This window comes from Mustela erminea, chromosome 2 (assembly GCF_009829155.1).
Source record: "Mustela erminea isolate mMusErm1 chromosome 2, mMusErm1.Pri, whole genome shotgun sequence".
NCBI lineage: Eukaryota > Metazoa > Chordata > Mammalia > Carnivora > Mustelidae > Mustela > Mustela erminea.
Window position 1 is genome coordinate 69,066,903 of NC_045615.1, and position 12,661 is coordinate 69,079,563.

At 34.3% G+C, this 12,661-nt stretch overlaps 1 protein-coding gene across 1 annotated transcript in view; it reads right to left on the minus strand.

Annotated features, from left to right (window-relative positions):
• ZGRF1 (zinc finger GRF-type containing 1) overlaps positions 1–12,661 on the minus strand; it is an 81,204-nt gene that overhangs the window by 33,234 nt on the left and 35,309 nt on the right. The window contains exons 11-19 of the mRNA XM_032333180.1: positions 11,704–11,806; positions 11,511–11,608; positions 10,253–10,399; positions 7,508–7,511; positions 6,410–7,065; positions 5,356–5,494; positions 4,488–4,672; positions 3,150–3,346; positions 1,287–1,426 (exon numbers count right to left, since the gene is read on the minus strand). Coding sequence (XP_032189071.1) covers positions 1,287–1,426; positions 3,150–3,346; positions 4,488–4,672; positions 5,356–5,494; positions 6,410–7,065; positions 7,508–7,511; positions 10,253–10,399; positions 11,511–11,608; positions 11,704–11,806 — 1,669 coding nt within the window. The remainder of the gene's footprint in view (positions 1–1,286; positions 1,427–3,149; positions 3,347–4,487; positions 4,673–5,355; positions 5,495–6,409; positions 7,066–7,507; positions 7,512–10,252; positions 10,400–11,510; positions 11,609–11,703; positions 11,807–12,661) is intronic.

Genomic DNA, 12,661 nt, shown 5'->3' on the forward strand with positions numbered 1-12,661 from the left:
TCCAGAATTTAAAAAATAGAAAAGATAAAAGACTTCAGTTTTTTTTTTAAGATTTTTATTTTTTCATTTGAAAGAGAGAGAGAGGGCAGAGAGAGCACAAGCAAGGGCAAGAGGGAGAAGCAGGTTCCCCACTGAGCAGGGAGCCCCACATGGGGCTCCATCCCAGGACCCTAGGATCATGACCTGAGCTGAAAGCGGACACTTAACCGACTGAGCCACCCAGATGCCCTGACTTCAGTATTTAAAACAAACACACACCCACACCCACACACGCCCCCATGGAGAGATGACTGACATACAAAAATCTATACATATTTAATGCCTATACTGGACGAGTTTAGAGATAGAAGACTTTATATTTAAAAGGCCAACAGTGTGCTCAAGAGGAGAAAATGGAAAAATTCATATGTAGACACATTATAGGGGAATATAAGACTATAAAAGTCAGAAAGAAAATTAAAATTCTAAAGCTTCCAACCAAAAAGAGCAAATAACATATAAAGAAGTAAGAATCATAATGGCATCAGATTTTCAACAGCAAGAACATAACCAAGTATATTAATACTTGGTTAACATATAAAATTGCTGCTTCCATAGGTCTAAATATTAAATGAAAAGAACTTATAACCTAGAATTCTAAATGTAGCAAAACTATCATTCAAATATGAATGTGTAATAAAAATATTCTCAAGTATTTAAGGCTTAGCAGGCTTACCATACAAAGACCTACATTCAAAACAGTTTTTGATGATATATATTAATAAGAGAAAAATCCAGAAAATGCTAAAAGGGAAACATGAAATAAATGTAATTAAATTACCTTGGACAAGTTTGTAGTCATTTTTTAAAAGGTAGTTATGTTCAAGGATGGGAAATAAATCCATATTAACCTAAAATTTATGGGTTTAAATTAGTGCTATTCAAAGTAGCCTATCTTAAATAGTTTTGTTATTGGTAAGCAACATGAAGTTTCTGCTAGAATGCAATCAACAAATCAACATTCCTTCATTCAGAAGGAATATATACTTATATAATGCTGAGAAGCTAGTATAATTTTTAAACAAAATTAAATAGATTTGAGGAGTCTTTAGTAAGGTTTTTTTAAAAAACTAAAATTTTTAAAAATGCTTTTTGGAAATGGTCCAATCTATTATATAATAATTCACAATACATGCTACTATTAAGCAGTATTTTATAAAACCTCTTTAATAGAAAGAATTTACAGAGCTGTTATGTAACGGAGATGCAAGGCTAGACATAGTCACCAACATGATCAATCAACTTACTTTTGCTAAAAGTTGAAGAATTTTCCTTCCGACTCAGCTTAAGATAAAGTTTGCTTTTAGGTTCACTATAAAATTCAGGATTTACAGTAGTAAACTTCTTTAGTTTGCCATACTGTTTTCTTTGAAAATCAAATCCTTTTCTGAAAAATGAGTAAAAAGTAAAAGTGAATTTAAGTATTAAGGGACAAATTTTTTACTGAGATATAATTGTCATATAACATTATAGTCATTTCAGGTATACAATAAAATGTTTCGATATATGCATATATTGTGAAACGATCACCACAATAAGGCTAGTTAACATCCATCACCACACAGATTTACAAATTTTTCTTGTGATGAGCACTTTTTAAAAAAGATTTATTTATGTATTTGACAATGAGAAGGGGCAGAGGGAGAGGGACTCTCAAGCAGACTCCCCGCTGAGCACAGAGGGGCTCGATCTCATAACCCTGAGATCAGGACCTGAGCCAAAATCAAGAGCTGGACGCTTAACTGATTGAGTCACCCAGGTGCCCAAGATGAGCACTTTTAAGATCTACTCTTTCAGCAACTTTTAAATATGTAATACATATTTATGTATTATGTATGTAATATAGTTACCATACTGTACATTATAATCCCAGGACTTAGTTTACAAGTGGGAGTTTAAAGTTACAGATCTTTTTCTTTTCATCTTTAACTTTTTTTTTTTAAGATTTTATTTATTTATTGGACAGAGAGAGAGAGGCAATGAGAGGGAATACAAGCTAGGGGGAGCAGGAGAGGGAAAAACAGGCTCCCCACTGAGCAGGGGCTTGATCCTAGGACCCTGGGATCATGACTTTAGCCGAAGTCAGATGCTTAACAACAGAGCCACCCAGGTGCCCCTTCTTTTCATCTTTAAAATACAACATTAAAAGGAAAGAACCAGGGTGAGTATATGTTTATATACTTTCATACATGTACACGAAATTAAAAAATATTGTGTCAAAGAAAGATAACAGCAACCATCACGGAATTATCAACAGTTTTAAAAGAGACTGAGATAGGAAAAGTATCCATGAAGTATATAAAAGATAGAGTACCTCAGTTTTGATAACTATAATATATTATCCCCTTTATTTCCATATTTTCTAAGTTATTGTGATGATTAAATGAAATAACATATGCAAAGTACTTAGAAGAGAGCACAGCATGTATAACCCCCCCAGAGATGTTATTAAATTACCATGCAAATGTTATAGCTACTTTTATAAGACATTTTTCCAAAACGCAGCATTCTATTATCCTACAAAACTACCTAGTTCAGCCTTGTGAATGACCACTATTATCTAGCTCTGATAAAAATTATTCTTGTGGTTTTTTAAGCAGGGTTTCCCTTAGGATTGTGTCCGTATATAAAAATGCTTGGAAAAATAGCATGCCTGCCAGTCACCTTCATGTTGCTGACACTGCTTGATGTTTAGAGGGGGCCAAAAATAGCTTTAGAAAATTATTCCCATTTTACAGTTAGAAAAACTGAGGTTTTAGATACTTTTAAATATTTTTCCTATCTCAATCTCTTTTAAAACTGATGACAATAAGGGCCCCTCAGTGGCTCAGTGGTTAAGCGTCCAACTCTTGATTTCAGCTCAGGTCCTGATCTCAGGGTTGTGGGAATAAGCCCCACATTGGACTCTGCGCTCAGCAGGGAGTCTGCTTGAGATTCCCTCTCCCTCTCCCATACCCCCAACTTGCTGTCTGTCTCACTCTCTCTCTAAAATAAATAAATAAGTCTTCAAAAAACAACAACAACAACAACAACAAAAAACTGATGACAATCATGTGAGGTTATTATCTTCTGATATAATTACAGGCATTATTTGGTACCAAGAAACATACCTCACCAAAAGTTGGCATTCCTCAAAGAGAGGTATCTTTTGACTTCTTAAGTATAGGCCAATACTCTTTATATCACTTAAAACCATGGTAGGTAGAGAGTCTTCTTGTGTTAAATATCCTGAGGTCACTTCTTCAAGCCACTTGAAAAATTTACATTGTTCAGCTTTGGGTCCATCACAGGTATAAAAGAGACGGCCCTAAGAGGAAAAAGATATTATAATTTAGGAAAAAAAATTTTATATTTTACTGTTTTTGTACTGTATTTGTCAAGACTTATATAAGACGTTGTTTGCCATTAATGTACTTTAATAAATTATTTATTATACAAGTTAATCTTCTTATTAATATCAATTTAAACAACACACTAAAATTTAAAACCACCTACTTTTCCATTTATTTTCTCCTCATCAAAAAATTACATTATTCTGAGAATATAAGCTTATTTGAAAAACAAAATTTATTGTTTTCCCAATTTAAAATGTTCACTATAGAAAACCAGAAAGAACTACAAGAAATATCTTGTGCATCTCTTTTTGGCCTTTTTTGTCACTCACATAAGTGTGTGCATATGCACACAAAAATATACATAGTATACTGTTTTTTAAAATAATAAAACTCAGATAATGATGGATAATGATGTATTTTCTACTCCATAACTTAACCTTTATACACAACATACTGGACACATGACAACAACGTCATCAAATTATCTTAAAAAGAAAAAAAGACTTTTGATGGTTCTATAATATTTTATTCTGTAGTTATATTTATGAATTCTTGCTTTTGACAACTGAATTTACATCTAAATATATATATGCAATACATAAACATTAGCTTGATTTCTCCGACTATAATACATTATCAGCAATGCAAATAAAATCACTATGCTTTTATATTCCTAAGGCCTTATCAGTTACTTGTACTGGGGATCCCATAATAAACTACTTAAACTTTCACTTCTTTCAGGCTCATCTCTGCATTCTCGAAGATCTCAGGTTGGGACATATTCCTTTCTCAGTGCTATAACTGTAATTTGGGCATATGCCTCCTACTATATCAATTACACTATTATACAAAATTTCCTTTTATATTTCTTTCTCCATCCACCACTATGTAGTAAGTTCCTAAGCAATGTGAAGGATGATCTTAACTCACACTTTTGCATCCTAGAACACAGATAATCTTTCAATAAAAATTTCCTGGGAATTTACTGTATGTTACTAACACCTCAAGTGGCTCCTAATCAAGACTTGCTCTTTAATCTTGTCATAAAGCAGTAGGTACCTAAACTTTTTACAAGTATTTGGTGGGGCAATAGGCAAGAAGAGGCAACAATACCTTATTTGGACCATCCTTTTTAACCATTACAAGTTTTGCAGGTTGATGATGATGGCAGAATGGCACATTACTTTCTACATTTTTCAGTTTCTCTCCCTTTAATGATGTGTAAAATGATATGTCAACTGTTGAAAGAGCTTTGTGTAACCTCTGTGCCAAGCCAAACAGCAATATATTTAGATGTTCTACCAAAAAAAAAAAAGAAAGAAAAAAGTACAAATGAAAATAAAATATAAAATAATTGTTTGTATCATGTCCACTGTTAGCTAAATTCAAAAAAGCCTTTTAACAGAGTAATCTATAATCTAATGCTAATATCCATTTTTTCAAAGGTAAGTTTTGTCCTTGTACAACCAAAAGAACTATCGAAACTAATCATGCTGGGGTGTCTGGATGGCTTAGTCAGTTAAAGGTATGCCTTTGGCTCAGATCATGATCTGAGGACCCTGGGATAAAGCCCCACATCAGACTCCCTGCTCAGCGAGAAACCTGCTTCTCTTTTTCCCACTCCCCCTGCTTGTGCTTCCTCTCTCACTGTCAAATAAATAAACAAAATCTTAAAAATGAAAAAAAAAAACCTATCATACATCATGTTTAAAATTTCTTAACAAAACCACTTGTAACACCTCTAGTTCAAAAAACATGAAAAATTATAACTTGAAAAAGATAATACCATCATTTCCCTCTTAATGAAACTCAATTTGACCTTAAACTAGCATATAAGTTACTGTTGAAAACTGGAGGAAACATATGGAAAATAACAAATCTCAAGTAGAGAATTTAATATGAAAATTCACAGTATAAAATATTATGCTTTCTATATTAAGCAGTGATCAATCATAATAAAATAGAAAAATAACAGTCATACCTATGAGACAAGATGTAAAAATCTGCTTATAATGAGCAGGAGACTGAAAAACAGCTGGTATTTGAATTTGCCTTTGGGGAAGATAAGCAGATTTTATTTTCTGTCCACTTGGGAAGCATAGCTCAGAGCCATTTATCTCCTGAAATTGAATAATTCAAGTTATTATAACAACTCCAGAAAAATACTGTTTATTAATAAGAAAGTTATTTTCTGTAGAGATGTATAACAAACACATTTTTCTTTTAATTTTCAGAATTCTTGAAAATCATTTGTTAATTCTAAATGAGACAGGGAATATAGCAAGAATGGCTATGCATGGCAATTTTAATCATATAAATAAGAATAAATGTTTCTGTCCCTTAATAAGTTTTTAGTTTTTGCTAGGAAAAACTTTGCTAATAAGAACAACACTTGTATGTTTCAATTTCCGGTTACAACTACAGTAATTGTGCAAAATCAATACATAATAAGATCTAACTTTACATTAACTATGGTCTGATTGGCAAAACTGAACTCATAGTGAAAAATCAGAACAATCACAGTAAGAACAGTAATCAAAGTGGAAATAGTTGAAGCTATAATTTATTAACTAGTTATTATGTGCAGATACTGCACCAGACACTTTCAAATATTTAAGTTCACTTAATGTTCACAACTACCAGGAAAGATTTTAAGTCAAAGAAGACATAATTATACCTAGAGTTCTGGAAAACTCAAAAAAGGAAAAAACAAAAAAGCCATCAGCTCCAGGAGTAAAATCATTGCTCGATATGATTTTGGTAATTCTTTTGTTAAAATTCAGACAACAGGGGCACCTGGGTGGCTCAGTGAGTTAAAGCCTCTGCCTTTGCCTCAGGTCATGATCCCAGGGTCCTGGGATTGAGCCCCTCATTGGGCTCTCTGCTCAGCAGGGAATCTGCTTCCCTCCTCTCTCTGCCTACTTGTGATATCTGTCAAATAAATAATCTTTTAAAAAAATAAAATAAAATAAAATAAAATTCAGACAATAACTATTGGAAAAAATGCACCAAGATACATCGGTACACTTCCTCACCTGTAAATCTGTTACACTGTAGATGTAGCAGGCAGACTCTCCTAAAATGTTTTGAATATTTTCAATCTTGGAAGTCTGCTTTATATTCAAACAGAGTGCTTTCTTTCTAGAAACCAAATCTTGACTGTTAAAATCCTGCTGCTGCTGATGGAGCATGCCTTTTAACATTTGCAAATGCATAGAGTCTAAAGAGATTTCATTCACAGTATCATTCTGTCTTTCACCTGTGTCACTAAAATGCGTCCCAGGAATAATCTCAGGAGAGAAGCCATCTGTTACTTTCATATCGACTCCGTTTGGAGTAGTCAAGTTGCACTGGGGTATGTTCTGATATTTCAGCCACTTGCTTTGAGTAGATATATTATTGAGAAGTAAAATGTCCCCTGGAGTCACTTCTCTAGATTCTTTAAAGAAAGAAGTTTCACTTTGGTCCTCAAGTGCAAAGCTAAAAGAACGAACTCCTGATTCTTCACACAAGTTGAATATGGGGGGGGGACCAGAAGATTCTTGCCTATCACAGTTGATCACATATGAATAAGAATCTAAATCAGGTGACCTTTCAGCAGGTGGCAAGGTAATAAGCGGAACTCGGGTTCTACTTACTAATGGAAGCTTTTGAAAGTTCTTATTCTCCAGAGAACTGGATTTTTTGATAACTGGAGGAAAAAAAAAAAAGTTGATTAAATAAAAAATGTATTACAGTCACCACCTAGGCCCTAAAAACCAGTAGCTATCTGTATAAAAAAGAAAAAGTACCAACTTGCCTTGAAAAAAAATCCTTAATTTTATTTCCACTTTCATAATATAAATATTTTAATGATTTTAGATTTCAAAGTTAAGAGACTCAAACTTTCTTAAGGTTGATGAACTTGCAATTCTTCTCTTTTTTCTTTTCCCCCTTAGCTAAGGCTTCCCTTCCACCACCAGTCACTAGATTATATTTACATAGCACTTAAGTTTTCAGAGTACTTTATAGCCAAGAAGGGATTTATTGTACTCATTTTATAGATGAGACTACCAAGACCTAGAGGTAACATGACTACTGATTGGCAGAGTCAGGACAAAAACCCAGAACTAATTGTTTGTTCTCAACTTTACATTCCTACTCCAGAAACTGAAGTTCATGGTTTATTTATCGGACCATACGACTCTAGCCTCCTTTTTATTTACTACACTCATGAATTAATATGTTCACTTTCAGGGTTACAAAGATATTTAGCTTTATTCTGATCTGTTGGTATGTGATAAGAGTTCAACTCTGGTAAACTCATGTAATGGCAGATTTTAGCTGAATTTTGGAATTCCTTCGGTGAGCAGTGTTAGTAATAGACATACTCCTAAAAATGTAAAAAGCAATGATAAATATTTTAGAATAAATAAGTGAATGAATAATACTACATAGGAAATATATAAGCTTAAAGTTTTTATCTGACAATCCTATGGTTTCCTATTTTATGATAATGTGCCTTCCTGAAAGACTTATTATTTGTTGGAAATAAACTATAGTGATCACTTGGAAAGGTAGTACAGCAATAGGTGAGCCAATGATATTCTTCTATAATGTTAGATTATAATTCTAAGAAGCCAATCAGCAACATTGACAGAAAAGTCAAAACTTCATTAAAGAGTAAAAGATTGGCATAAAAATAGACATACAGATCAATGAAAGCCAATAATAGTTCAGAAATAATTCCACGCTTACATGGTCAATTAATCTACAACAAAGGAGGCAAGAATATACAATGGGGAAAATCTCTTCAACAGCTGGTGCTGGGAAAACCAGACAGCTACATGTAAAAGAATAAAGCTGGATCACTTTCTTACACCATTAAAAAAATTAACTCAAAATGGATTAAAAGACATATGTGCGAGACCTAAAATCGTAAAACTCCTAAAGAAGTCAACATAGGCAGTAATTTCTTTGACATTTGCCAAGAAAAATGTTTCTACATATGTCTCTTCTGGTAAGAGAAACAAAAACAAAATTAAAAACTATTGGGACGACACTATAATAAAAAGCTTTTGGACAGCAGAGGAAATCATCAACAAAAGAAAAAGGCAATCTATAGAATGGAAGAAGATATTTACAAATGCTATTATCAGACAAGGGGTAAATATCCAAAAGATATAAAGAACTTCTACAACACAACACCAAAAAACCACAAGTAACTCCATTAAAGTGGGCAAAGGATCTGAATATACCTTTTCTTTTTTTCTTTTAAATTTATTTATCTTAGAGAGAGAAAGAGAGTGTGCACGAGCATGTGTACAAGCACGAGCTGGGGAGGGGCGCAGTGGGAGAAGATAGAATCCTTAAGCAGACTCCCTGCTGAGCATGGAGCCTGATTCAGCTTGATATCAGGACCTTGAGATTATCACCTGAGGCGAAGTCAAGAGTCCACTGCTTTATTGACAGCCATCTAGACATCCCTGAATAGACATGTTTCCAAAGACATACTGATGACCAACAGACACATGAAAAAATGTTCAACATCACTCATCATCAGGGAAGTACAAATTAAAACCACAATGAGATATTACATCTGTCAGAATGGCCAAAATAAGAAAAGACAAGAAATAACAAGTGTTGGCAAAAATGTGGAGAAAAAGAACCCAATGCACTGTTGGTGAGAATGCAAGTTGGTGCAGCCACAATGGAAAACAGTATGGAGGTTCCTCAAAAAATTAAAAATAGAATTACCATGTAATACAGTAATTCCACTACTGGATATTTACCCAAAGAAAATGAAAACACTAATTTGAAAAGATATATACATCCCCATGTCTACTGCATTAATTTCAATAGCCAAGATATGGAAACAGTGTCCATCCACAGATGAATGGATAAAGAAGATGCGGTACACATACACACACACACAGAGGGGAGGTGGGTGGGGGAAGGAGTGAAATAGATAAAGGAGATTAAGAGCACACTTATCTCGATAGGCATTGAGAAATGTATAAAATTCTTGCATCATTGTATTCTACACCTGAAGCTAATTAAATACTACATGTTTATACTTGAATAAAAAATCAAAAAATAAAAATTTTAAAAAATAAAGAAAGACCCATGGCTTAACTATGAAAATTATCTATTATTTCATTGTCACCTCACCTGTTTGGATACCCACTCCTCCCATACTGACTCTTCCTTACCTTGTTTTCTCTACTAACCATACCCACACCTAAACCTTTTCCATCACAACTACTCATTCACATTACAAAGTTTTTTTTTTTGTATCATCCACTCATGACCAAAAAAATTACCTACAACTTCACCTCTTACCCAACACAGCTTTGGAATCAGGTGCAGATCCGCTGGTGAAATTATAAGAAAAGAGAGAGAAAAAGAAAAGTTAAGGGAAAGAATCTACTTATCACAAAGTAGGAATTTACTCATAGGTAGGAGTTTAAAAAATAGAGACTTGAAAATGCAACTGCGGAAGCAGCAGCTGAAGAGACCCCTAAGCAAATCAGAGGAAAGAAAGAGGTTAGAACAAAGTCAACCAATGGTGTAGATGAGACATTGACAATGAACTGTTCCCCTGGAATGTGAATGGGCAATAGAGGGGCCTGGCTCTGGAGTTAGAGCTGTGAGAAGAACCGTAATGACAGAAGACAACTTCAGAGGTCCATAATGAGAAAATGACAGAAGAAAGAAGAAACCTGCAAGTTAGAAGGAAATACCGTATTTGGAAGTAAGAGCCATCTGGAATAGAAAAAGGGAAGGCTTGAGGGATACGACATAGAATCTGGTCCTAAGATACTTTTAGTTTAGTAACAATTGCTCAAATAAAAAACTTCATTTTACACAGAGAGGGATTAGAACACTTTGATAGTAACTAAGCTGAGGAAGTAAAGGTCACCAGGTAAAGTTCTTTCTTTCAGGGACTCCTCAGAGAATTCCAGCACAAAGTCTTCATTTCTTGAGTTCAAAGTAAAAGTAGAAACAGGGTTTAATGTAGAGATCTTTTGTTCTGGTGATATCGCCTATTCAGAAAGAAAAAACAAGACTACTGACCAAAATGTTATTACACTTTTTTCCCTATAGTTTGAATGAATTCTAGTAATCTACATTATAAAAATAATGCTTTCAAGCACATTATGTAGAGTTATAGCAGGACAAAGAGTCTTCCCAAAGGGGCAGGATAGAATAAACTCATTAAAGTCAATAATAATCATAAAAAGTAAAATAGAGAACATTAAAAACTATTGGATTTATGTTGTTCAGTCAGTTGGAGGCTCAGTCAGTTAAGTGTCTACCTTGGGCTCAGGTCACGATCCCACGGTCCTGGGATCAAGTCCCACATTAGGCTCCCCAGGTAGCCTGCTTCTCCCTTTGGCCCTCACCCTGTTTCTGCTCTCTCTCTCTCTCTCTGTGTCAAATAAGTAAATAAAATCTTTTAAATAAATAAAAAATAAAAACTCTTGGATTTATTTGAAATGGGTCAGATTCTGATTTCCTCTCATTAAAACTCTAATGGTTCCCAAACTCTCTCAAAGTACAAGAAGGTTCTGAAAATGTCCTGTGCAGCACCCCTGTAAGATGAGCCCCTTACTTCCACTTTGATCTAACTTCCTACCACTCTCCCCTTCATTCATTCATTCATTCATTCCAGGGCTATCTCCTTGTTATTCTATAAATTGGCCAGCATTCCCCATGCCTCCTTTGCATGGCATGTGCATGCTCTCCCTTCTTATTTATTCTAACAAACTATACTGATGTTTTATCACTAAAATAATGTTGATTATTGGTAAACTTTCTTGATCATGCTTAAAAAAAATCCTAAGATTTTTATCTTTTTAGTTTTTGCGGGATTCATTTCTTCTAAGATTACCGAAGATTTGTTTATTTATTTGAGAGAGAGAGAGAGTGAGCATGCATGAGCAGGGGGAGAGTGGTAGGAGAGGAGAGAGAATCTCTAGAGCAGACTCCCTGCCAAGCCAAGTGTGGCATCTGACTCGGCCCAATCCCAGGACCCTGAGATCATGACCTGAGTCGAAATCAAGAGTCAGCCACTTCACTGACTAAGTCACCCAGGCTTCCCAAGATTACCAAGGTTTTTTACTCTCAACCATTAAAATTCTCCTTACATTATACCTTATTTCCTTCCCATGAAGTCTTCTCTGCTGATTTAAAATTATAATCCAAATAATGATATGAACGTTCTGAATTTTTAGGAGAGAAATCTAAAATAACTGTGGAGAAGAAAAAAAAGCATGAATTTTTATGTAACAGTCTGTTCAATGTCAAATAAATTTCTAATGTTATATTTTACTTAGAATTTACTTACAGTCATTTTCAATTGAGTTCTTATTAGACTCAGCTCTCACTTGAAAATTATCTTCAATATGAAAGCCAATACCTCCTTTTGGAAAGTTTTCTTCATCTGGGAACTAGAAAACAGAGATCCATTCATCAGTTTATTTAGTAAAAAGATAAAGTGTGTGTGTGTACATATCTATATCTTTATCTACCTCCCTATATGCGCGCTCACACTCACACTCTCACACACACACATAGTTTGTGGTTATAATGTGAGACACAGAAGAACAGAAGCAGTACGTTATGAAGTCAATTCAGGGAAAGCAGAATACATTATATATCATCAATGCTTACATTCACATTTCTTATATCTTAACATCACTGAGATAAAGAATGCACCCTAACAGTGATGACCTTGTTACATCCCTATAGCACTGGCAATAGTCATAACACTGCTGGCATTACTATGCAAGTGAAACCATATGCACGTTAGTCATACTGTTCATACAATAATCACTTAAGCATGAGTTTGCATTAACATTACTAGTTATGTAATTTTGCCATTTAAACATCTTCAAAAGGATAACATTATCATTTGCCACTGAACAAAAGAGTATTGCATTCAGAGAGGGCAAGGAGGCAAAGCAGTGTGATATATCATTAAAATATCTACACCCAAATAAATCCAAGACTTCTTACAAGCAAAATATCAAAAATCTAAGTGGAAGTGAAAAAGTTCTAGAGATCTGCTTCACGACATTGTAAATACATTTCACATTACTTAACTGTACACATAAAAATAGGTAAGATTATAAATTTTATGATTTTTTTAACCATAATAAAAGTTTTTTTGTTTTTAAGTAGGCCCCACACCAAGCGCACAGCCCAACATGAAGCTCAAACTCACAACCCTGAGAGCAAGACCTGAGCTGAGATCAAGAGTCAGATGCTTAACCAACTGAGCCACCTAGGCGCCCCACCACAAT